Source organism: Leucoraja erinacea, chromosome 7, assembly GCF_028641065.1.
Source record: "Leucoraja erinacea ecotype New England chromosome 7, Leri_hhj_1, whole genome shotgun sequence".
Classification (NCBI taxonomy): domain Eukaryota; kingdom Metazoa; phylum Chordata; class Chondrichthyes; order Rajiformes; family Rajidae; genus Leucoraja; species Leucoraja erinaceus.
The window spans coordinates 3,487,395-3,515,359 of NC_073383.1; the positions used below are offsets into that span (position 1 = coordinate 3,487,395).

Here is a 27,965-nt window from a genome sequence, read left to right on the forward strand (position 1 = left end):
ACTCCTGCACCTATTGTCTATTGTCTCTTGCAAACATAAGATGCGGAAGCCAGTTGCAACAATCCACCATTGTTGGCATTGAAAATAATTATCTATGTGGTTGAATTCAAAATAAAAGCTTTATATGTGACACCAGTAATTATCAATTTAACTAAAAATAAAATAATTAAACCTTCATCCAGGAAATTAAATGTTTCGATTAATAAGATTGAAATGAATATTGACATCAAATTGCATTTAACAAAACGTTTATTTGACTTTGTATTTAGGATGCTACACATAATGCATCATCCAAAGGTGTGTCTTCTCAATGTCTATTTAATCTCTTGGTATCCTTGGAGAACGATACAGAAGATATATTGGATGTACTGGAATTAGTAAAAGCTGAGAAGCCTCTAAAATCATTAGGTAATCTTCATTGATTATAGATGTAGAAAGAGATTATAATGCCATTATATGATTAATTCTACTGAAAATTATTCCATTCAACATATTGTCTGACATGAAAGATTTGTGGCAATTTTCACAATTTATATTCTATATAGCTTGACAGAGAAGTATTATTTAGCTGTGAAGCAACAGTTGATCAATTTGTTTTTACCCATATCATAATGTAACCTTGATATGAATTAATGTGTAACTGCACAGGATAATATAGTATACAATACTCTCCCGAGATGCATTTTAAGCTTTTCTTTGGTTGATAGGTAGGTGTCCGACAAGTAGAAATCTATCGTCATGCTTATAAATTGTCGAATGTGGAAAATATACTTCATCACTTTACCGTCATGTTTTGGCATTTGGTAGAAAATGTATTGGTGCTAAGTACAGAAATCCTGTAGATATTCATCCAAGTTTTTTAAAGGAGCTGTCCAATTACCACCATAGACGTCATGTTGAACTCTTTAAATATATTACCTTTACAGTTTTCATTCCAATCATCAGTGGCCGGCATGTAATCATGGAGATAACAGTCTCAAAAATGGAGTTCAGGATATATCCTATCTCTACAGAAAAGGGGTATTATAGATTTCACATTGGTACACTGACATATTAAATCTGAATCATTATCAACTAGAAACTCTAGCAGGAAGCTTTTGTGCTGGAATTGTAACTTAGTGCTGCTGCACTGTGTATAGACGGGTTACATTAGGATCAGCTGATTTTTCTCCGTTCTCGATTTGTGATCTTCAATAAAATATAGAATCAGCAGATCATTGTTCAGCAAATCACAAGCCCTGTGGATCCTGAGATATTCCATAGTACATCTTGTAGCAAGGCAAGCATCTCATCTCATTGTCAATGGTGGTATCTTTTTCCACTGGACTTCCAACTGCTGCAGATACTGTGTTTACACACTCAAAAAATAATGCTACATGTTAGATGGACCATTGTCAACAATTACTGCTCACACTAGTGCATTTCTGTCAAGCTCGTGAAACGTGGAGATATGATCGCCTATATTGGGAAGCATGATACAGCAACTTGGGCATTAATCATATCCTGGTGTTATACACCTTAATAGGGTACAAGGAGTTGGATTTTATTAAGATGTTTTCAATTGGAGGATATTACATACTTTTTTCTGTCATTATTATTTCTAAATCTCTCATTGGTTGAAAACATGCTGAATAATATTAACAAAATTAGTTGTTTCTCTCTAACTTAAACATAGGCATTAGTCCACATAAACAAAATATCACCTACATAAAACATTTCCATTTACCTCTAGATTTCTGTTATGGAAATGAAGATCTTGCCTTCTCCATCAGTGAAGCTATCAAGCTGTGTGTTACTGTAGTTGCATATGCTCCAGAATCACTAAGAAGGTACTGTAATATTATTTTGGAAATTTAATGTAGAACATAGTTGTTCGTTTGTTGCACACACAGAAAAATATCTCATAGACAACAGGAAAGATATCCTCATTGAGAATACCATAAAACATATGGATATAAGGTATCAAATGAAACAGATTTAGGTAGACAATATTGTCAGAGTAGTGGTACCTTCCGTTTTATGTAGCTATACAATGCAAGAGTATTTACTTATCTTGATCTCGGAGCAAAATCCTCTGCATGGAGGATCTGCCTGCACATATGACCTTCCTATCCACTGCTGGATTTGCACATAGTCGCAGTAATCAGTCACACTGAGCCGAGGGATCAGATGCACTTTAGTCAAGTCACGATAGTCAAGAGAGTTTATTGTCATGTGTCCCAGATAGGACAATGAAATTCTTGCTTGCTGCAACACAACAGAATATTGTAGGCATAAAAACAGTGTGTCCATATAGCATAGAACATATATATCCACACATAAATCAACAGAAAAAGTGCAATAGGCTGTTATAGTTCAGAGTTTGTTTGAAGTTGTGTTTAATAGTCTGATGGCTGTGGGGAAGAAGCTGTTCCTGAACCTGGATGTTGCAGATTTCAGGCTCCTGTACTTTCTACCTGATGGCAGCGGAGAGATGAGTGTGTGGCCAGGATGGTGTGGGTCCTTGATGATGGCAGCCTTTTTGAGGCGGTGACTGCGATAGATCCCCTCGATGGTAAGGAGGACAGAGCCGATGATGGACTGGGCAGTGTTTGCAACTTTTTGCAGCCTTTTCCGCTCCCGGATGCTTCAGTGGCTGAACCATGCTCAGTATGCTCTCTACTGTGCACCTGTAGAAATTTGAGAGAATCCTCCTTGACATACCAGCTCTCCATAATCTTCTCAGGAAGTAGAGGCACTGATGTGCTTTCTTTATAATTGCATCAGTGTTCTGGGACCAGGAGAGATCTTCGGAAATATGCACGCCCAGGAATTTGAAGTTCTTGACCCTTTCCACCATTGACCCGTTGATATAAACTGGACTGTGGGTCCCCATCCTACCTCTTCCAAAGTCCACAATCAGTTCCTTGGTTTTGCTGGAGTTGAGAGCCAGGTTATTGTGCTGGCCCCATTTGGTCTATGGTCGATCTCACTTCTATACCCTGACTCGTCCCCATCAGTGATACGTCCCACAACATTGGCATTGGTGTCGCCAGCGAACTTGATGGTAGAGTTCGCACTATGTCCGGCTACGCAGTCATCAGTATAGATTGAGTACAGCAGGGGGCTGAGCACGCAGCCTTGAGGTGCTCCCATGCTGATTGTTATCGAGGATGACACACTTCCACCAATACGGACAGACTGTGGTCTGTGGATGAGGAAGTCGAGGATCTAATTGCAGAGGGATGCGCAGAGACCCAGATATGAGAACTTGGTCTCTTAGCTTTATGCCAACGATGACTGATGAAATAATTACATTATTGAATGAATTAACATCAGATAACTGTATTAAATGTGTTTACTTATTTTTGAATTATTAAAAATCTATATTTATTGTTAAAATAATTTAGAGAAAAAGAGAGCCTTTTAGAGTCACACGATGTGGAATTCGGCCCTATGACCCAACTTACCCACGCCGACCAACATGCCCCATCTACACTAGTCCCACCTGCCTGCGTTTGGCCCATATCCATCTCAGCCTTTCCTATCATATACCTGTCCAAATGTATTTTTAAATGTGATAGTGCTCGCCTCAACTATCTCGTCCATAAACCCGTCACCCTTTGTGTGAAAAGGTTGCCCCTCTCACCTTAAACCTATGCCCTCTGGATCTTGATTCCCCAACTCCGGGAAAAATACTTTGTGCATTTATCATATCTATTCCCTTTAAGGACGTACATATTTGTATCTATTTCCATTGCTATTGCTAAGTCCTCCCTCCACCACCTCCAGTTTAAATTCCATTTGGAATATTTTGGAGGACCAAGAAACCAAGAACCAAGAACCAAGAAGATGTCCTCTGACAGTATGAGCTGGCAAAAGGACATCAGGGCAACCAAGGGGCAAATATTCAATATCTACTAGCTGATGCCTCGTGGTTTGAACACTTTTTTGTTTACATTAATATATTTTTATGTACTCTAAAGTGGCTTCTACTGTAACAGCGGGAATAGAATATTGAGGATAAACAGAAATTACATCAGACAGGTGCTTTACCAGCACTCCAGTCAATGGGGAGTGGGTAGTTGCCACAAACCCAGTATATCTGTAATGGTAGGACGAAAAGGTAACTTTATTGTGCTTGAAAGATGGAGAACACAAAATAAAAATAAAAATAGTCAAATCCATAAAGATAAAGATAGCAACTAGGCAAATTGGAGTGGTTGGCATTCAGCTTAATTCAGGCATTAATGGCAAGATATATGATGTTTAACATTATCACATTGGGTGTGGTTCATATTCTGAAACTGTAGCATTTTTAATGGGCAACTATTTAAATGGTTTAACTACAGATTAGTGGTCTTGAATAGTCTAATCAAGGTGCTTTTTTGATTCACACAGCTATTGAATGCGTATTGATTTGCACAAGAACATATGCAACACCAGTTGGTCCTTGCCCATGTGGTTTTTGAGTCAGTTTCACTTTTGAATAAGATCATACTGATATGATCATGGCTTTAAAACTTTTTTTACCTGTTCTCTGTAAATCTCAACTCCCTTATTCTTCCACCTACTCTTCCTCATCAAACCATTTCAAAGTATAGTTATCAGTATTTTTAATGAAACGGCTGGTTCATGTTGACTGAAATTGAGTTTGATTGCTTTTCCCCTTTTCCACTACTTTATCAATATATTATTTGCAAAATGTAAATGTAATAATAATCAATGCTATAGGGCAAGACTAACCCTTTCGTGGGCAGATGAAGAAAGTGCCTTTTGAGAAGCAACCCTGGTGGTACACAATCAAATTATCTACTTTATATCTTCCAGTTTTTAACTGTTGACTAAAATATTATTATCTCGACTTAGATTTTGTCAAGCAAGGTGTTTTGTCTGCTTTAATGTTCCTATTCTATGCCGCAGCCTTCAAATGCTGATGGTTCTAGAGGCACTGGTACCTTGTTACCTACAGAAACTAAAGAAGCTAACCTTTGAATTGGAGTCAGCAACTGCAGCTCGGGATGAAATCAGTGCCATTGCTTCACTTGCCACATCAATACAAGCTCTACTATACAGTGCTGAATCTCTCACCCGGTAATACAGAAGAGATAATCTTCTTCTTGTACAACTTTTTCAGCTTGCCCAATGATTTGTTACTTGCAAATTAAATTTAAAATGTTGCAACATTTGTATCTTTACTAAGTTGCTTTGTACTGTATTTTTAAGTAACAGATTATTTCTTAACTAAATACACAAACCTATATTAGAATAGAATAAAATAAATTTAAAAAATACAATGTTGTAGTGATTGTTGTTGTAGTTGGATCAATCAAGGAACATTGACCTCATTTAAATGAGCCATTCTTTCAATTTGGGTAACATGTGTTGATTTATATTATGGATCCAATGTAGGCCAATGACAGCTCCTCAGATGAGCAGGTCTGATCAAGGTCACAGAGGAGCTCCAACAGCCAACCATACCATGTCTGCAGGGATCAACACAAGGTCAGGAAGAAGCCTTGATCATTTTTATATATTCATTTTATCACCTTTCAATGTAAACATACATTGGATTGATTGCTCTCTTAAACTGTAATTGCCATCATTCTAATGTTTCTCCTAAGATATTTTCCTATTATCTTGTTTATAAGATTAGTCAATGAAACATACTCCTTGTGGTCCTTGAAGCTAAAACAGTTGACAATCGAAAATATCTTAGTTTATAATTAACGTGCAGTTTTGATTGTTGGAATGTAGATTGATCTTTATAGAGGTGGGCGGTCTCACATTTAAGTGGCTTTTTTAGTGAAAGAGTTCTATATTTATGTGAAGGAGTGTCTGCTAACTTACTGTGTGAATCGACTGGCTCTAGTTTTATGTTTATTTTCCCCAGACTTCTTCCAGAAGCAAAAATATTTTTTCCTATTTTCATCTTATCAGTCTCTTTCAAAACCCTGATGTATATGTGTGTGGTTCCTAAATCTCTATGAGCCCTCACTGTTCCTAACATTTTATTGCTTCCAAATATTTGAATATGTCAAATCATTTTTTTCAGAATGGATGACCTCACAATTACTTGCTTTTAACTAATTTTCCATCATCCCTTCACTTTATCAATATATTTTTGTAATTGTGCATTTCTGTCAATGTCGTGGCAGTTCATGTTATTAGGAAGGTCATAAGTAAATAAATGGATAGTTAAGACCTTGGTCTTGAGAGACACCACTGCTCATTTCCTTCTGCTTGAATACAAACTGATTAATCCTAATTGTTCTGCTGCCAAACCAATCTCCTAATCAAATATCTCATGAAGAAACAAAATTAGCAGAGTTGCGGCTAGTGAAGGAGGTTGTCAAAGGGTGCAGCGGGTTATAGACCAGTTAGTAATGTGGACAGGGAAATGGTTGGTGTTTCATCCACACCAATATAAGGTGTTGCAATTTGGCAGGTCAAATGTAAGTGCAAAGTATCCAGTAAATGGCAGGACCCTTTGATGTAGATAGATGTTGGGCATATCCATTGACCCCAATGTAGCAAACAAGTAGCTAAGAAGACACATGGCATACTTGCCTTAATCAGTTGGGCTGTTGGGTATAAATGTTAGGAAGTCATGTTGCATCTGTATAAAACTTTGGTTAGGCCACATTTGGAGTATTGTGTGAAGTGTTGGCCACCACATTACAGGAAGTTGAGACTTTTAAGAAGGTGTGGAAGAGATTGACCTGGATGCACAAGAAACTGCAGAAGCTGGAATCTTGAGCGAAACACAAAGTGCTGGAGTAACTCTGGGTCTGGTAGCATCTCTGGAAGGAATGGATAGGGACTCTTCTTCAGACTGGATTAGAGAGGGTTAGGAGTGCTTAGGTGTATTATTGTCACAGGAACAATAAAAAGCTTTGTTTCGCATGCTATCCAAACAATTAAGATATGCATAGATACAATCAGTTCAAACTCGAGAACAATAGATACTTGAGTTGGAAGCTGCGAGTTGACCTGGTAAAAGTATATGAAATTATGAGTGGCACAAATAGGATAGATAATCAGATGTTTGAACGCCTGGTGGAAATGTTAAATTCTCGAGGGCATAGCTATAAGATAAGAAGGGGAAAGTTTAAAGGATTTACAAGGCCAATTTTTTACACAGGAAGTGAAAGATGCCTGGAGCATGCTGCCAGAGGAGGTGATAGAAGTACATGCTTCTGTCATTTAGACAGACACATGAAAAATGGAGGTATATAGATCATATTGAGGCAGGTGGGATTAGTTTGTAATTAATTTTGACTGACTTTACGATTGTCACGGACACCATGAGCCAAAGGGGTCTGTGTTTCTTTCCTCTGTGAAACCTTAGCTAAATTCAAATGAATTGCATCCACGCCATTCCTCTGCTACAGTGAAGCACATGAAAACATTTAGTTTGGTTTGTTGGGTAACTTGTGATGATAGATCTAAAGTATTGTATTGATTTCTCTTTCAGACGTTTTTTAATGTAGCATATTTGTAATGTTACAATCTTTTGGGGCATTTCTTGAATTAAGGAGCTTTAGAATATTATGGGCTGGAGAGTCTAAATTTAACATACAATTAACACCTTGCTGGTACAGAAATTGTGGGCATTGTCACAGGGCTGAAAATGATAATATAAAGGATTGGCCTGTTCAGCCTCTCCTTATAACTCAAACCCTCCAGTCCCAGTACCATCCTTGTGCATCTTCTCTGGGCCCTTTCCAACTTAATGACATCCTTCCTATAGCTGGGCGACTAGAACGTGCACAACACTCCAAGAGGGATTCACCAGTTCAAACATGATGTCCCAAGTACAGTACTCAATGCCTTGACTGATGAAGGCAAGCATGCCAAATGCTTTCTTCACCATATTTCTACCTGAGTCTATACTTTCAGGAACTATATACTTGCACCCCTCGGTCCTTCTGTTCCACTACACTCTATTATATACAGTGTAAATGGTTTCTATTTACAAAATACCTCACACTTTTCAGAGTTAAATTCATTTGAAATTCCTTTGTCCACTTCCGCAGTTCATCGTAATCCTGTTGTAATCTTGGATAGTCATCTTCACTGATGATCCAGATGACAAGCAACAGTGGTCCCTGCACCAATCCCTGTGGTACACAGCTAGTCACAGGCTGCCAGTCTGAATAACAACTCTTCATTAATATCCTCTGTTGCCTTCCACCAAGCTAATTTTGTAAGCAATTTGTGAGTTCACCCTGGATCCCAAGTGATCGGACCTTCCAGACGACCCTACCATGCAGGACCTTGTCAAAGGCCTCGTTAAAGTTCCCATAACTCCACCCGTGTAAATCCTCTTGATTACCTGGTCACAAAATTCAGTCAGATTTATGAGGTACAATTTCCCACATACAAAGCAATGCTGCCTATCCCTTATCAATCATTGCTTTTCCAAATGGAGGTAGATCCTGTGTCTCTGTATCTCCCCCAGTGACTTTCCCACCACCAATGTTAGGTTCACCAGTCTATAGTTCCCCAACTTGTCCTTGCATCTCCTCTTAAATAAAGGCAAAACATTAGCTGCCCTCCAGTCTTTGGTACCTAACCCGTGGCTAAAGATGATGCAAATATCTCTGCCAGGGCTCCTGCAATATCTCCCCTAGCTTCCTAACATGATCAGGCCCCAGTGATTTTGACACTTTCAAATGTCTGAAGATTCCCAGCATCTCCTCTTTTGTAATGTTGATATCTTTCAACACACCACTATTCAGTTTCCTTAAATCGTTTTCTTCCACACCTTCTACATGGTAAATACAGATGATGAATGTTCATTTAATATCTCGCCCATCTCCTGTGCCTCATTCTTAAGAGGACTTATTCTTTCCCTCTTTACCCTTTTGCTCATAATATACTTGTGGGATCTCTTAGGATTATCTTACCTGCCAAAGCTATCTCATGTCCTCTTCAGACATTGATCTAAAGAATGGTCCTGACCCGAAGCATCACCTGTCCATGTCATCCAAAGTTGTTGCCTGACCCTCTGAGTTACTCCAGCACTTTGTGCTTTTCTTTTTTTGTCATTTAAATATATTGTCTCCCCTTCCCAACGAAAATACATCAACTCACACATCTGTGCATGAAATTTTGTCATCTACCTATTCGACTCGCCTACCCGAGTCCTCTGGAAATCGGTTACCAACCAGAGGGACACTCCTGGATCACTCAACTTCTTGTAATGTAGGGGCATTGTAATCACATTAGGTAGGAGTCGCCATGATTTTGTTCAGAAAAGTTGCGCAATAATTGGTTAACAGTTTAATTGATGTTTTTTTTAATTTAATTTTATAGCAAAGTAAATCTGTTGTTTGTCTGCAGAGATAACCTACATTTGTTGGAAGAGGGCCAGAATCTTCCGACTGAAGAGCTAGACGAACGTATAGCAAGGGAGGAATTCCGCAGACCTCGGGAGTCACTCTTAAATATCTGCACTGAGTTCTTTAAGCACTGTGGTTCTAGATTGAAAATCCTGCAGAATGTTGCCGGAGAGCCCAGGGTCACTGCTTTTGAACTTCTTGATGCAAAGTCACATATGAGGTATTTACAAGAAAGCTTCTGCTCTGTCCACTTGAAAGTGCTTTCTTCATGTGGTGTTAATGTTTCTGGCAAGACCAACAGTTCTGACTGATCCTTAATTACTCTTCAACAAAGTAGCTAATGAAGCCATTCTTAAAGTTATTAAGAATGAGGAATGTATCCTCCGTTAACCTTTTCAGCCTTAATTGTTATTTTACTAGAGTATTCTAGAGGGCTTAATTTATCTTCTAAACAATTCAGAAAGCTGGCAAAACACACGTAATCATCTTTCTCTTACATTTTTAATAAATGCTCCTCTGGCACACAGTGCTTAAGAAGAGGAAAGTGATGTTTCTTTTCTGTTCAATTTGAGGTCATTTTCAACAAACCCTGAAGCTCTGATGAACATTTGATGTTGTAAACCTATTTCTATGACGCAGGCCAGTGGCGCAGCGAGTAGAGCTGCTGCCTCATGTTGTCAGCGACCTGGTGATATCTCTGTGGAGTTTGCGTGTGTGGATTTTCTCAAATGTATCAAAGATCTGTACATTGGTAGGATAATCGAACATTGTAAATTGCCCATAATGTGTAGGCGGATGATAGTATGTGGGAGGAGTTGCTGAGCATTTGGAAAGAATAAAAGAAAATTGGGATAATTATACGATTGATGTAAAAGGGTGATCGGCACAAATTCGGTGGGCCGAAAGTACTGTTTTGATGCTATCTCTATGTGACTCTGTAACATATGCGTTAGGTGAACATTCTTTATGCACTTTCTGTGAAACTCTTTTATTAATAGCATCATGGCGGAAGAGTATCACCATATGTATGCAGATTTAGACTCTGAACCTTATCCATTAGTTTTGACGCACCAGATAGTGAAATAACTCAGAATATATTTACCCCCAATTAATTGATAGATTGAATCCACCGTGTGTTAGAAAGGTCGTCTTCAGTGAATAATCACGAGCCAGTAAATTCCAGGATCAGCAACCAGAATTTCAATGTTAGTACCAATCTTAATCTATCAAATGCCTTGCATTACATAGGGCATCATATATTGTTGGATCTTCTCTATGTAATTAGTGGAATATATGAAAATGTAAAAAATATGTGTAATATATGTAAAGGAGAGTATAATATATCCTGGTACTGCTATCCCAATAAGTGCGTGCACAGACCTTCTTTGGATTAATCCCTTTTGTAGTTTGAAAGCAAAAAATTACTTTACATTCCTCTAATGGAAGTATTCAACTTCCTTAATATACAATTATATTATTTTGTTCTTTTAGAATAACTATGATATTATTTGTATTTTAGATTGGCAGAAATTGCACATTCCCTTCTGAAGCTTGCACCATATGATACCCAAACCATGGAGAGTCATGGTCTTCGCAGATACATCATGGAAATGCTTCCAATCACTGATTGGACTACAGAAGCTGTACGGCCAGCTCTCATTTTAATCTTGAAACGATTAGATCGAATGTTCAATAAGATTCACAAAATGCCAACCTTAAGGTAATTTGATTTGCATCTTAATAAACCTTACAGAATATAGTTGGGAATGTAATGGGTAGAGCATTTGGGCTTTGTCTTCCACGTTCAGGCGTATTAAGCTTTTGTAAAGCTTTGTTTAGCACTTGGCTGACAAGATGAGGTGATTTAGGTTTAACTTGGTGTCTGCGAAAATGTATTTCCTCCTTGAAGCTACGCCAACTTCAATGACAACTTTTGAAAAGTTTTTGAATTCACCCACTTGTTTCAAATTGGAAAATCAAAAAGCACTGCAGAGGGTGGAAATCTGAAATAAAAACAGAAAATGGAAACACTCACCAGATCTGGTAGCCTCGGTGAAAAGGGGAACAGAGTTAACACTAATTTATACTTCCTTGGTTTTTCCATGTACCTGTCCAAATATGTTTTAAAGTAACTAACCTGCCTTAGTTACTTCTTCTGACAGTTTGTTCCATATACCCACCACCCTCTGTGTGAAAAAGTTACCCCTCAGGTTTGTATTAAATCTTTCCCCTCTCAGCTTAAACCTAGGTCCTCTGTTCTTGATTCCCCCACCCTGAGAAAAAGACTGGGCATTCACCCTATCTGTGCATATCGTGATTATCTACACCTCCATAAGATCACCCCATCAGCCACCTGCACTCCAAGGAATAAAGTCCAAGCCTGTCCAACTACACCCTACAGCTCAGGCCATCGAGTCCTGGCAACATCCCCAAATATCTTCTCAGCACTCTTTCCAGCTTAATGCTATCTTTCTACAGCAGGGTAACTAAAACTGAAATCAGTATTCCAATTGTGGTCTCATCAACATCTTGTAAAACTGTAACAAATCATCCCAGCATCTATTCTCAATTCCTTAACTGATGAAGGCCAACATGCCGAAATCCTTCTTCACTGTCTAACTGTGACGACACTTTCAGGTAACAATGTACATAGAACATAGAACAGTACAACACAGGAATGTTTGTGCTGATCGTGATGCCTAGTTGAACATCGCATCTGCTTACACATAATCAATTTCCCTCTATTCCCTGCACTTCCATGCGTCTATCTAAAAGCCTCTTAAACGCCACTATCATATCTGCCTCCATCACCGCCCCTGGTAATGCGTTCCAGTTCCCCACCACCCTCTGTGTGGGGGAAAAAACATTTGCACATCTTCATTAAACTTTCTCCCTCTCACTTTATAGTTATGCCCTCTAGTGGAGGACATTTCCACCCTGGAGGTAAAGGTTCTGACTGTCTCCTCTATCTATGTCTCTCATAATTGTATATGTTTCCATCAGGTTTCCCCTCAACCTCTGACATTCTGGAGAAAACAATACCAAACTATACAAACTTTCCTTGTAGCAGAAACCCTTCAATCCAGGCAGCAATCTGGTAAACCACCTCTGCACCCTCTCCAAAGCTCTTACATTTTTCCTGTAATGTAGTGACCAGAACTGCATGCAATACTCCAAATGTGACCTATCCAATGTCTTATCGCGCTGTTTCATGACTTCCTGACTCTTCTATTCAATGCCGCTAGCAATAAAGACAAGCATACCATGTGCCTCTTTCCCACCCTAACTATTTGTGCTGCCACCTTTAGTGAGCTAAGAACTTGGATTCCAAGATCCCACTCCATGACAAACCCTCAGGGAGCCCGAGAGGGCAGGGAGGATGAGCACCTCAATTTGACGGATCAAAGGTTAAGGACTAAGAGTATCAAATGCAGATGTGGTAAGGTTTGCAAGAACAGCCGAGGCCTGAAGATTCACCAGACCCGGATGAAGTGTTTGGAGGGACAGGGAGTGTCACATCGCACAGGTATTTTACCTGGTGAGATGGAGGAGGAACCGGGCCCGGAATCACCTCATAGAGCCCGAAGCCTCCAAGTGGTGCAACTAGTCCCTCGGAACAGTCCTTTGGAGAAGGTTTGAGTCAAATGGCCTCAGGCCTGCAAGACGGCAGTCTGCATCAGTTCGACGAGGACGTCGACAAGGTGCTAGAAGCAACTGCGAAGGGAGACGTGGACCAAACGACAATCATCATCAGCCTAGTTGTGGAAAGGTTTGGAGCAGTGGAGAAGAAGCCGGCCAGAACACCTTTCATCATGAACCAACGAGCAACAAAGATCCACAAGATCCGGCAGGAGCTGAAGTCCCTCAAGAAGCAGTATAAAGAGGCCAGTGAAGAGCAACGTCCCCCCTTGGCTGAGCTGCAAACCATCCTGAGGAAGAAACTGATGACCCTCTGTAGAGCTGAGTGGCACCGAAGACGCCAGAAGGAAAGAGCCAAGAAGCGAGCATCCTTCATAGCCAACCCCTTCGGCTTCACCAAACAACTGCTAGGGCAGAAGCGCAGTGGGAGTTTGGCTTGCTCTAAGGAGGAGATCGACCGGCACATCCAGACGACCTACAGTGACCCCGTCAGGCAGCAGGAGCTGGGCCAGTGCAACATCCTGATAACACTACCTCCACCCATCAGGGAGTTTGATAGTAGAGAGCCACTCCTGCAAGAGGTCCAGGACGTTGTGAAGAGAGCAAGAGCTGGCTCAGCCCCTGGCCCGAGCGGAGTCCCCTACAGGGTCTACAAGAACTGCCCCTTGTTACTGAAACGGCTGTGGAAGATCCTGAAAGTCATCTGGAGGAGAGGGAAAGTGGCGCAGCAGTGGCGATTCGCTGAAGGAGTCTGGATCCCAAAGGAAGAAGATTCCAAGAAGATCGATCAGTTCAGAATCATCTCCTTGCTAAGCGTTGAAGGAAAGATCTTCTTCAGCATAGTGGCGAGGCGGCTGACCAACTTCCTCTCCAGCAATGGCCACATCGACAGCTCAGTGCAAAAGGGAGGCTTGTCTGGAGTGCCGGGGTGTCTAGAGCACACGGGAGTGGTGACCCAGCTCATCAGAGAAGCCAGGGAGAACAAGGGAGACCTGACAGTGCTCTGGCTTGACCTGGCCAACGCCTACGGCTCCATCCCGCACAAGCTGATCCAGACAGTCATGGCCAAGCATCATGTGCCGGGCCAAGTGGCAGATCTCATCCTGGACTATTACAACCAGTTCAGCATGAGAGTCTCATCAGGGTCAGTAACATCAGAGTGGCACAGACTGGAGGTTGGGATCATCACAGGCTGTACCATCTCTGTGATCCTTGTTGCCTTGGCGATGAACATGATCGTCAAGTCTGCTGAGCCAGAGTGCCGGGGCCCTCGGACCAAGTCAGGAATGCGCCAACCACCAATCAGAGCCTTCATGGACGACCTGACTGTCACCACTGAGTCAGTGCCAGGAGGCAGGTGGATCCTGCAGGGGTTGGAGAAACTGATTGGATGGGCAAGGATGAGGTTTAAGCCAGGAAAATCAAGGTCACTGGTGCTGAAGAAGGGCAAAGTCATGGACAGGTTCCGCTTCAGCATCGAAGGGACACCAATCCCAACTGTCTCCGAAAGGCCAGTGAAGAGTCTTGGCAAGGTGTTTAACAGCAGCCTGAAGGATACAGCATCTGTCCAGGCAACCTGTCAGGAGCTGGAGAGTTGGTTGAGAGCAGTGGACCGGTCGGGGCTTCCCGGCAAGTTCAAGGCATGGATTTACCAGCATGGTATCCTGCCAAGGATACTCTGGCCACTGCTTGTCTACGAAGTCCCAATATCCATCGTAGAGAGATTGGAGAGGAAAGTCAGCAGCTTTCTCAGAAGGTGGCTGGGACTGCCCAGGAGCCTTAGCAGCATCGCCCTTTACGGAAATAACACCAAGCTCCAGCTGCCCCTGAAGTCCCTGGAGGAGGAGTTCAAGGTGACTCGGGCCAGAGAGGTGATGCTGTACAGGGACTCCAGCGACCCCAAGGTGGCTCAAGCAGGGGTGGAGGTGAAAACTGGGAGGAAGTGGAGAGCCGGCGAAGCCGTGCTGCAAGCAGAGTCTCGGATATACGCCAGAGTCCTGGTGGGAGCAGTGACTCGGGGAAGAGCTGGCCTGGGAATCTTCCCATCTCCCCAGTTTGACAAGGCCAAGGGGAAGGAGAGGCGCAGGCTGGTCCAGGAGGAAGTGAGGGCAGTGGTGGAGGAGGAGAGGTGTACCAGAGCAGTTGGATTGAGGCAGCAGGGAGCCTGGACAAGGTGGGAGCAGGCCATGGACCGAAAAGTCACATGGACTGAGCTCTGGCAGGCTGAACCACAGCGCATCAAGTTCCTGGTCCAGGCAGTGTATGATGTCCTGCCCAGCCCATCGAACCTCTTCATCTGGGGCAAAGCGGAATCTCCAGATTGCCCGCAATGCTCAGGCAAGGGGACGTTGGAACACATCCTGAGCTGTTGCCCAAAGGCTCTTGGGCAGGGCCGGTACACATGGCGTCACGACCAGGTTCTCAAACCCATTGCAGAAGCCATCAGCATGGGAATCAGCAGCTGCAGACGAGAACGCCCCACCACCCAGATGATCACCTTCGTGAAGGCCGGAGTGCAGCTGCCAAGAACCACAGCAGCCAGGAATCAGTCAGGAATCCTGGCAACTGCGCAGGACTGGCAGCTTTCCGTAGACCTGGTGAAACAGCTGAAGTTCCCACAGCACATTGCCACGACCACCCTGAGGCCAGATATCCTCCTGGTCTCAGAGGCGACCAAAAACATCATCTTGTTGGAACTGACTGTGCCGTGGGAGGACCGTCTGGAGGAGGCCCACGAGAGGAAGATGGCCAAGTATGAAGAGCTGGTCATAGACTGCCGCAAGCAGGGCTGGAAGGCAAGGTGTATGCCCATCGAGGTTGGCAATCGCTCTACAAAGCCTTGAGTGCACTGGGCATCAACGGAGTGGCGAGGAGAAAGGCCATCAAGAACACCACAGAGGCAGCAGAGAAGGCCTCGAGATGGCTCTGGATCAGGAGACGAGGTCCATGGGGAGGAGCGAATGCCACCTGAACACAAGTCGTGGTCTGATCAACCACGGCTGGGTTGCCTGGGTGAGGGTGTCTGATGTTGAAAGACCCGAAACACCCAATGACCCCAGGTTACATCACTGATGATGTGTTCAGGAGCATCAATAGATGCATTTGTATCAATGCCCTCTAGTGGAGGACATTTTCACCCTGGAGGTAAAGGTTCTGACTGTCTCCTCTATCTATGTCTCTCATAATTGTACATGCTTCCATCAGGTTTCCCCTCAACCTCTGACATTCTGGAGAAAACAATCCCAAACTATACAAACTTTCTTTGTAGCAGAAACCCTTCAATCCAGGCAGCAATCTGGTAAACCACCTCTGCACCCTCTTCAAAGCTTTTACATTTTCCCTGTAATAGAGTGACCAAAATGCATGCAATACTCCAAATGTGACCTATCCAACGTCTTATCGAGCTGTTTCAAGAAATCCTGACTCTTCTATTCAATGCCCCTAGCAATAAAGACAAGCATACCATGTGCCTCTTTCCCACCCTAACTACTTGTGCTGCCACCTTTAGTGAGCTAAGAACTTGGATTCCAAGATCCCGCTGCATGACAAACCTGGTAACTGTCTCTTTGCATTCAACCTCCCAAAGTGCAATACATTGCATTTGCTCGGATTTAATCTGCCATTTCTCCGCCCGTTTCTACAGCTGATCTCTATTCCGCTGTTTCTTCTTTTTTTTCTTTTTTTTAATAATCTTTTTATTAGAGGCATGTACATATCATATTAAAAACATTTCATGTATATCATTCCTACATTACTAATATTATTGATTGATATTAACTCTGCTTCTAGTATTTTTTTTATATAGGTAGAAAATAAGAAAGAGAAATTTTAAAAAAAGGAAAAAGCATGATAAAGAAGAATGGAATAATTTACTAAAAATACAACATCGGAGATAAGTTCGTAAATTATATAGTATAACTTTTCATCTAATCCTTAAGTCGAGTTTCAGTCAAGTTCCCGTGCCGAACCAGTCTGCCCCTTCAAGTAGTCAATGAATGGAGACCATATTCTGATAAAAAGTTCTTGTTTGTCCATTAAGACAAGTCTGATTCTTTCCAAATGTAAGGTCTCCGACATTTCCACAATCCACATTTTAATTGTGGGGGTTATAGGACCTTTCCAAAATTTTAATATTAATTTTTTCCCAGTTATTATATTATAGTCGATAAAGTTTCTTTGGGTTGTTGTAAATGTTAGGCTTTGTTCTGATATTCCTAGTATTATTAGTTTTAAATCGGGATCCAATTGAGTGTTGACAACTATAGATATTATTCTAAAAATGTCCGTCCAGATGTTTTTGATTTTTATACAATTTGCAAATGTGTGAGTTAGGTCAACCAGTATTAGGATGTTTATTCAAACAATCATCAAGAATTTCTGGATCTCTAGTTCTAAAGTTTTGTGTATTTGATTTAACATAATTTCTAAGTTGTAAATATCTAAAAAAATCATTTGAGTGTAGTCCGTAAGGCTGTTGTAGCCCCTGAAATGAAAGAAAGATGCCTTTCTTATAAAGTTGTCCCATCCTTTTAATTCCATAAATTTTCCATTGTATGAAACCTTTATCCAACATAGAAGGTTTAAATGAGGGGTTGTTCACGATGGGGAGATAGTGATAAATTATCAAATTTTAAGGTATTTTTTAATTGTTTCCAAATTTGCATACCACTGTATATTATAGGATTTTCCCTGCAAGTTTTTTTAATTCAATTTTGGGGTAGCAAACAGAATCGAACCAATTTCAAAAGGTAAACAATCTTCCTTTTCACTCTTTAATCAATCTGGTTGTTGGTCCATTTCTTCCAGCCAAAAGTTCATATTTTTAATAATAACTGCCCAGAAATAAAACAAAAAATTTGGTAAAGCTAAACCTCTATTTATCTTTGATTTGCATAAACTACTAACTACTTGTACTGCCACCTTTAGTGAGCTATGAACTTGGATTCCAAGATCCCGCTGCTTGACAAACCTGGTAACTGTCTCTTTGCATTCAACCTCCCAAAGTGCAACACATTGCATTTATCGGATTTAATCTGCCATTTCTCCGCCCATTTCTACAGCTGATCTCTATTCCGCTGTATCTTCTGACTGCCTTCCTCACTGTCTGCAACTCCTCCAATTGTGGTGTCATCAGCAAACTTACCAACCCACCTACAATTATGTTTAGGTCATTTATATATATCACAAACAGCAGGGCTTCCAGCACTCCACTGGTCCAGAATACCTTCCTTACACCACAACCCTCTGTCTTCAATGAATAAGCCAGTTCCGAATCCATACGACCAAGTCATCGTGAATCCCGTACATCTTAATCTTCTGGATCAGCCTACCATGAGGAGCTTATCAAAAGCCTTACTAAAATCCATGTAGACAACATCCACTCCTCTACCTTCAGTTGCTCCTTTGTCACCTCCTCAAAGAACTCAGTCAAGTTTGTGAGACACAACCTTCTGCGGCCAAAGCCATGCTGGCTCTCTCTAATTAGCCCATTCTCTTTCAAATGGAAGTAAATGCTATCTCATAGAATTCTCTCCAATAGTATACCTACCGCTGACTTGAAGCTCAGAAACATATAGTTCCCTGGATTGCAGGAGTAGCCTCATGTGTGGCCCTTCGAGCCTGCACCGCCACTTCCCCCCCGCCATCATCCAACTCAGTATGAAGGAATAGAGAGTCTCTCCATACCCTCTGATCTTGTGCCCTTTGCTGATAAATTGTGTAAGTATTACTAAAAATATCCAATCCGGAACTAATACAATACCCTCTGTTAAAGAGATCTTATTCCTTAACCACTCTCTGTGAAAAAATGGATTCTCATCTCAATTTTAAAGGACTTTCCCCTTATCCTTTGTGACCCCTTGTCCTGGACTTCCCTAACATCGGAAAACAATCTTCCTGCATCCTATGAAAGAGGAAATCCAGTAGAATTTTCTGGAGTTCTATAAGATCCCCTCTCAATCTGAAAAATCTACAATTAAGTATAAACCAATTTCTGGTCCAGTCTTTCTTCATAAACAACCCTGAAATCCCAGGAATCACTCTGATGCAACTTGTCTCTGCATAGACTCTAAGCTATAATTGTCCTTCCTCTGATTTGGCTAACAAAAATTGTACGCAATTGCCAATGTGGTCTCAATATCCAAGGTACACAAAATTGCTGGAGAAACTCAGCGGGTGCTATACTCAAATCTTTTGGAATGAAAGCTAACATACCATTTGGTAACTTTACTGCCTGCTGCACCTGCATGCCCCTTCAATGACTGGTGTACCTGACACCAGGGTCTCGCCGCAAACATTATCGGCCACCATTTAGATAATTCGCTCCATAGAGTTTTGCCACCAAAATGGATGTGTCACATTTTTCCAGCATCTGCTGCATCTCCTTCATTTGCCCACTCACCCAGCCTATCCAAGTCACCTTGGTGATCATAAAACTCAGTAAAAAAACCTTTTTCAAGATAGCCCCTGAGCTATTTACTCACAAGGGCCATATCTATATCAAATTAAATATAGCCAACGAACTTTTCAACTACCCTGCTGGCAGAGAGTTTCAGATCGGCTCAAACTTTGACACAATGGCCTCTGATGTAATTTGCTTTCTCCACTATTGATGTTTGTCTCTCAACTGAGTTCTGACTTTTGAAGGGGGCCAAGCTATGGAGGTCAAGAACAAGCATCAGAAAATAATATTTTCTTCCTATTTCTTATAGTTTTTCATGATTGTTGTTTTGTATTACTGGATTATTTTAACCAGTTGCATATTAGCATATGCATATATTTTGCACGTTTAACACTCAAGTTTGATGCTTTGAAAATGGCAGGTATGTTGGGTTCCTTACTCCATTGTGCAGTTTGCTGATTTGTTTAGCATTACTGTAAATATCTAATCCGGACTGACTACAATCGATCCTTTGATAATATTCCTTAATGGTTATGCCAGAAAGGATGGACATAATATAATAGTACAATACATAATTTTGTAGATTAGCCTTATATAGCAAATAGTCAATTTCATTGACCCCAAGTTGCTTACACATATTGTGAAAAAGAAAATCCAGTAGCAGTTACAAAGCATACAAGATGTCGTTAAATGTGAAAATCTAATAAAATGCATGAAAACTGCTACACAACACGTAACATAAAAACTAACCCTTAAATTTCATCACTGAGCTTGATGCACAAAAAATTTTAATAGGCTGTAAGCTATAATTACAGCCTACCAACTGCTCTGGCTAACAATCATTTTATATTTGCCAATCATCTTTAATATCCAAGGTACACAAAAATGCTGGAGAAACTCAGCGGGTGCAGCAGCATCTATGGAGCGAAGGAAATAGGTAACATTCCGGGCCAAAACTCTTCTTCAGAGCCCGAGTCTGAAGAAGGGTTTCGGCCCGAAACATTACCTATTTCCTTCGCTCCATAGAGTTTCTCCAGCATTTTTGTATACCTTCGATATTCCAGCATCTGCAGTTCCTTCTTGAACATCTTTAATATCCAGTTGTGTATAAAGTAACAAAAAAACTTTTTTTCAAGATTTATAATATTTACTCATAAAAATATTTAATATCAAATTAAATTAAAAACATACTTTTTGATCCTGCTAAAATACATTTCACTATATCGGCTCAAACTTTGACACAATGGCCTCTGATGTAATTTGCTTTCTCCACTATTGATGTTTGTCTCTCAACTGAGTTCTGACTTTTGAAGAGGGCCAAGCTGTGGAGGTCAAGAACAAGCATCAGAAAATAATATTTTCTTCCTATTTCTTATAGTTTTTCATGATTGTTGTTTTGTATTACTGGATTATTTTAACCAGTTGCATATTAGCATATGCATATATTTTGCACGTTTAACACTCAAGTTTGATGCTTTGAAAATGGCAGGTATGTTGGGTCTAAGACTCCATTGTGAAGGTTTTTTTAGCAGACTGTAGATTCTTCATTGTGACTGACTAAATAGGCATCTTGATAATATCACTTGCTGGATGCCAGAAACTGCCTTCATTAAATGCCCGGCAGTAACTGATGTCAGAAAAGAAGACATTTATGCCATGAAAATGCTCGCTTTTCACATTTGGTCGAAATGACTGAGCAGTCAGTCACATTGAGCACCTATTGGTCTAGAACTTGTGACCATCTGTGAAGGGCTGGCATTTTCCATGGTATGAATTTCTTCTCTCCTGATATCAGTTGCTGTTGGGCATCTGTTCCAGGCTGTTTCTGGTATCCAGCAGGTGAGGTCTTCATGATTTTTAAGCTATCAGTGATATTGAAGAATTGAAAGGCTGCAAATCAAGAAATGAAAAATATTAATTTAACTTTTTGAATATTTAATAAAGTGACATTGATGTTAGGACATATGTAGTTTCCCATCTAATAAATTAGTTTAAAATATTGGGATATTTCAGAATATTTTGGCTAATTATTATTTCTTTAGGCGCCAGGTGGAATGGGAAGCTGCCAGCAGTTTAATAGAAGGCATTTGTTTAACTCTTCAAAGACAGCCGATCATTTCATTTCTGCCACATCTCAGGTCATTGATTAATGTCTGTGTTAATTTGGTAAGTAGAAATGTAAGCACAGAGATTTAATCATTCTTTGCTTAATATAATGTAGAGTTCTTACAGTGATGTGAACTGTCTGGCACTGAACTGTGTAGATTAAAAAATTAAGCTTTAATTTCCAATCCACGCTGATCATTTTCTGATGGGACACTAGTTGCAATTCTAGATTTGGCTCCTTGTCAACACAAAAGGAAGGTCAGAGAGAACTTTTGCCATTGCTCCTAACTATGGTAACATGTGCTGGGAAATCTATGCTAGGCTGAAAATAAAGATTCATCACATGAATATTGTATTGGAAGGGTTGAGATTTAAGTAGGGTAACAAGTTAACTGGCTCCCTCAGATTCGCCTCCAAGCATGATTTATCATCCCTCAGGAAAGAAATCAAAGGCCAAACACATTTCAGTGAAGTCAGCAACCTCTCAGAAAATCGTTTTTATTTGTTTTTTTTCTTCTTTCATTTCTATCTGATTTCCAAAATTACTGAACAATTGCTCAAGAATGCTTGTGCCTGTATTCACTTAAGGATTTATTTATCTGTTTTCAGTAAAAGGATAATTGGGTTATTTTTGAGGATGTAAACTTAGCTCATCATAATTGCCCTTAAAATTGTCATAATTTATAGTCACCTTGAAGTCAAGTCAAGTCAAGTGAGTTTATTGTCATGTGTCCAAGATAGGACAATGAAATTCTAGCTTGCTGCAGGGCAACAGAATATTGTAGGCATAAATACAGAACAGATCAGTGTGTCTATATACCATAGACCATATATATACGCATAAATAAACAGATAAAGTCCAATAGGCTGTTATAGTTCAGAGATTGTTTGAAGTTGTGTTTAATAGTCTGATGGCTGTGGGAAAAAAGCAGTTCCTGAACCTGGATGTTGCAGATTTCAGGCTTCTGTACCTTCTACCTGAAGGCAGTGGAGAGATGAGTGCGTGGCCAGGATGGTGTGGGTCCTTGATGATGCTGGCAGCCTTTTTGAGGCAGCGCCTATGATAGATCCCCTTGATGAAGTCCGAGCCGGTGATGGACTGGGCAGTGGTTACAACTTTTTGCAGCCTTTTCCGCTCCTGGATGCACAAGTTGCCGAACCAAGCCACGATGCAACCGGTCAGCATGCTCTCTACTGTGCACCTGTAGAAGTTAGAGAGTCCTCCTTGACATTCCACTCTCCATAATCTCTGTAAACTTGCAGTTTATGAATTGAAGGCATTGTATTTAAGTAAGTAGTTTAAGGGTTTTCCCAGTTTAAGTGTAAATCCTGAGTGGAATTTGCAAATGGTGCTATTCTCATCTACCTGTTGGTTTTGACCTGCTAGGCGCAGAGCTTACGTATTCAGATGATGCTATGAAAGAAACTTTGTCAGTGTTCTACACATTCAGTTGTGGTGTACCAGTGTTGGATAGATTGAATCTTTAATATAGTTACATTGCCACACAAAGGGGAAATTTTGTTCTCCATCATGTTAACCTTTATGAATATTGTTGAAGCTACCATCACATTCCTGCATCTGATCTCTGAGAACATTTCTTGGAGTTATTTCATCTACCTAACAATTGAGGGGTTAAAACGTTTTATCTCCACGTAAAACTTCATTGTTTTGTTTTGTGTTGAGTTGTTCTGTCAAGAAACTGCTAAAATTAGTGAACATTCTTCAGTACATCCAACTGAAAATATTAAATAGAATATCATATAACGTGTATTCCAGTCATAATATAAATATAAACCAAGAATGAAATTACTGATTTTATTCATTATAAAGGATTTCAGGAACTGATACCTGTCTGATACCTTGCAGTGACATTTAATTTTCTCATTTGATATCCATAGGTAATGGGCGTTGTTGGACCATCAAGTGTTGCTGATGGTCTACCACTTCTGCACCTGAGTCCGTACCTTTCTCCTCCACTACCCTTCAGCACAGCTGTGGTGCGGCTTGTTGCTTTACAAATTCAGGTATGTTTAATTTGCTGCTAATTGTCAAGACAGTAACATTTCCTGGGTCCATCCATCAAACACCCTGGAGAAGGCCATACATGAAAATGTGTATATTTGTTTCAGTTTCCATTCAATTTGCATCCAAAGATTGGGAAAGCCAAATAAAAATTCTATGTCCATAGTATTTTGTACGAGCAGCGAGCTATTACTGGATAACTGAAACAAAACATTAAATGTACCACAGAAATAAATAAAATGGTGGAAATGTTTTTTTGGCCATTTAAATTAATTGCGTCATTTTTTAGGCAGAATCAGCAAGGAAAGGAATCCACCCAGCTTGGAGCATAAAAATCCAATTAAATATACATTTCATTTGAACAATAAATTAAAAAACATGCTGGAAATATTAAATGAAAGCAGAATGCCAGAATTATTCAGCAGATCAAACCGCATCAATGGAGAAATTAACAGCACTGGCTGAGAAGTTGATCAAAGCTTGCATTCACGAGAGAGTTAAATATAGCTCTTCGGGCTAATGATATAGGGAGAAAGCAGGAACGGGGTACTCATTTTGGATGATCAGCCATGATCATATTGCAGGCTCGAAGGGCTGAATAGCCTACTCCTGCACGTACAGTGCCTTCCATAATGTTTGGGACAAAGACCCATCATTTATTTATTTGCCTCTACTCCACAATTTGAGATTTGTAATAGAAAAAACCACATGTGGTTAATGTACATATTATCAGATGTTAATAAAGGCCATTTTTGTACATTTTGGTTTCAACATGTAGAAATTACAGCAGTAATCTCCCCATTTCAGGGCACCATAATGTTTCGGACACAGCAATGTCATGTAAATGAAAGCAGTCATGTTTAATATTTTATTGCATATCCTTTGCATGCAATGACTGCTTGAAGTCTAAGATTCATGGACATCACCAGTTGTTGGGTGTCTTCTCTGGTGATGCTCTGCCAGGCCTGTATTGTAGCCATCTTTAGCTTATGCTTGTTTTGGGAGCTAATCCCCTTCAGTTTTCTCTTCAGCATATAAAAGGCATGCTCAATTGGGTTCAGATTGGGTGATTGACTTGGCCACTCAAGAATTGACAATTTTTTAGCTTTGTGAAACTCCTTTGTTGCTTTAGCAGTATGTTTGGGATCATTGTCTAGCTGTAGAATGAACCGCCGGCCAATGAGTTTTGAGGCATTTGTTTAACCTTGAGCAGATAGGATGTGTCTATACACATCAGAATTCATTATGCTACTACCATCAGCAGTTGTACCATCAATGAGGATAAGTGAGCCAGTCCCTTCAGCAGCCATACATGCCCAGGCCATAACACCCCCACCACCATGTTTCACAGATGTGGTGGTATGCTTTGGATCATGGGCAGTTTGTCTTCTCCTCCATACTTTGCTCTTGCCATCACTCTGATATAAGTTAATCTCCATCTCATGTGTCCATAGGACCTTTTTCCAGAACTATGTTTGCTCTTTTAAGTACTTTTTGGCAAACTGTAACCTGGCATCCTATTTTACTTCGGAGTCACGTGAGTGACTACGTGAAGAAGGCCGTCACCTCGCCTGGCTTGTCATTACGTTGACTCGCTTTGCGCAAACGAGCCGACTGGCGGCAGCATTTGCACTGTCCAGCGGTAAGTTTAAACCAGCAAGGTAAGTTTTATTGGTTCCTGCGGCTACAACAACTTTTCGGACGAACTCCGTCTCGCTCCTGAACTAGCCAGAACAGCGGAGCGCACCAAGTCAGCTCGGCCGACTGGAAGCACCCACAGACGGCGACGCAAACGCAAACACCGCCGTGGATGCAGTGGTGGGTTAAAGGCCAGGTTAGAGCTAGCCCCACACAGGCTATCGATTCCTAGCCTTTTCCTCGCCAACGTGCGCTCACTGGCAAACAAAATGGATGAACTCCGGCTAAGGATCACCTCCCACATCTGGATCAAAGACTGCAGCAGCTTGATCTTCACTGAAACTTGGCTCAACACTGACGTTCCTGACAGCGCCATCCAGCTAACAGGGCGTCATTTACTCCGAGCGGACAGGACAACTGACTCCGGTAAGACCAGAGGTGGGGGTCTGTGCATTTATGTAAATAAAGCATGGTGCACGGACTCCACCATCATCGAGAGTCACTGCTCAGCTAACCTAGCGTTCCTCTTGGTTAGATGCAGGCCATTCTATCTGCCCAGAGAGTTTACCTCCACTGTTGTGACTGCAGCCTATATCCCTCCTGATGCTAATGCCAAGCTTGCAATGAAAGAACTGCATACTGCCATTAGCAAACAACAGACTCACAACCCCGAAGCAGCCTTCATTGTTGCAGGTGACTTCAATCACTCTAACCTGAAGACTGTACTCCCCAAATTTCACCAACATGTCTCCTTCGCCAATAGAGATGACAAGATACTGGACAAAGTTTACACCAACATGGCTGAAGCTTACAAAGCCGTCCCCCAACCCCACCTTGGACAGTCTGATCACCTCTCATTGTTCCTGCTCCCAAAGTACTCCCCACTCATCAGACGTGTTAAACCCACAGTGAGGACAGTTAAAGTCTGGTCAGCGGAGGCGGACTCCACACTTCAGCAGTGTTTTGGAAACACTGACTGGATGGTGTTTACAGCCCAGGCCACCCTTGACTCCCACACGAACATTGACTCTTGTACATCCTCTGTTTTGGACTTTATCAACTCCACCATCAATAGTGTCACCTCCCTCAAACGGATTAACATATTCCCGAATCAGAAGCCATGTATGAACAGCGAGGTCAGGCTAGTGCTGAAAGCACGGGTGACACCGCTTTCAGGTCAGGCGATGCTCGAGCCTACAGTTCATCAGGGCTAACCTGAAGAGGGGCATCAGGAAGGCCAAGCACTGCTACAAGCTAAGGATTGAGGAGCACTTCAACAACAACTCCGACCCCCGACGCATGTGGCAAGGCATCCAGGCCATCACGGACTACAGACCCTCCAACACCACCCCCACATCCAGCGACGCCTCCTTCCTTGAGGAGCTTAACCACTTTTATGGCCGCTTTGACAGGGACAATCTAGAGATGGCCATCAAGGCTGTGCTACCTGCCGATCACCAACCCCTCACACTCACCCCCTACGACGTGTACGTGGCACTGAGTAGGACTAATGCACGTAAGGCTGCTGGCCCTGACGGCATCCCCGGGCGCGTGCTCAGGGCCTGTGCTGCGCAGCTGACAGATGTCTGGACTGACATCTTCAACCTGTCACTTGCCCAAGCAGTTGTCCCCACTTGCTTTAAAACCACCTCCATCGTGCCGGTGCCAAAACACTCCACTGCGGCAAGCCTCAACGACTTCCGCCCAGTTGCACTTACTCCCATCATCACCAAGTGCTTTGAGAGGCTGGTCCTGGCACACCTCAAAGGCTGCCTACCTCCCACACTGGACCCCTATCAGTTTGCCTACCGCAAGAACAGGAGTACGGAGGATGCCATCTCAACAGCACTTCACTCCGCCCTCTCCCACCTTGACAACAGAGACACCTACGTGAGAATGCTGTTCATCGATTATAGCTCAGCATTTAACACCATTATCCCCTCAAAACTGATCACCAAACTCAGCGACCTGGGCATCGACCCCTCCCTCTGCAACTGGATACTGGACTTTCTAACTAACAGACCCCAGTCTGTTAGGTTAGACAACCACACCTCTTCAACCCTCACCCTAAACACCGGCGTTCCACAGGGCTGTGTGCTGAGCCCCCTCCTCTACTCCCTTCACCTACGACTGCACACCTGTATATGGTACTAACACCTTCATCAAGTATGCAGATGATACAACGGTGATTGGCTTCATCAGCAACAACGATAAGTCGGCCTATAGGGAGGAGGTCCAGCTCCTAGCAGCATGGAGCGCTGACAACAACCTGGCCCTTAACTCCAAGAAGACCAAGGAGCTCATTGTAGACTTCAGAAGGTCTAGGGGCGGCACGCACACCCCCATCCACATTAACGGGCCGGAGGTGGAACGTGTCTCCAGCTTCAGGTTTCTGGGAGTCAACATCTCCGATGACCTCTCTTGGACCCACAATACCTCTACTCTGATCAAGAAGGCTCACCGGCGTCTCTTTTTCCTGAGGAGACTAAAGAAGGTCCATCTGTTTCCTCAGATTCTGGTGAACTTCTACCGCTGCACCATCGAGAGCATCCTTACCAACTGTATCACAGTATGGTATGGCAACTGCTCTGTCTCCGACCGGAAAGCACTGCAGAGGGTGGTGAAAACTGCCCAGCGCATCACCGGTTCCTCACTCCCCTCCATTGAGTCTGTCCAAAGCAAGCGCTGTCTGCGGAGGGCGCTCAGCATCGCCAAGGACTGCTCTCACCCCAACCATGGACTGTTTACCCTCCTCCCATCGGGGAGCGCTACAGGTCTCTCCGTTGCCGGACCAGCAGGTCCAGGAACAGCTTCTTCCCTGCGGCTGTTACAT

The 27,965-nt window shown here is 41.9% G+C and overlaps 1 protein-coding gene across 1 annotated transcript in view; it reads left to right on the forward strand.

The window, feature by feature from the left end:
* LOC129698575 (protein unc-80 homolog) overlaps positions 1 to 27,965 on the forward strand; it is a 319,625-nt gene that overhangs the window by 246,019 nt on the left and 45,641 nt on the right. The window contains exons 47-54 of the mRNA XM_055637663.1: positions 270 to 408; positions 1,733 to 1,829; positions 4,903 to 5,073; positions 5,392 to 5,484; positions 9,328 to 9,546; positions 10,846 to 11,046; positions 21,408 to 21,531; positions 23,371 to 23,496. Coding sequence (XP_055493638.1) covers positions 270 to 408; positions 1,733 to 1,829; positions 4,903 to 5,073; positions 5,392 to 5,484; positions 9,328 to 9,546; positions 10,846 to 11,046; positions 21,408 to 21,531; positions 23,371 to 23,496 — 1,170 coding nt within the window. The remainder of the gene's footprint in view (positions 1 to 269; positions 409 to 1,732; positions 1,830 to 4,902; positions 5,074 to 5,391; positions 5,485 to 9,327; positions 9,547 to 10,845; positions 11,047 to 21,407; positions 21,532 to 23,370; positions 23,497 to 27,965) is intronic.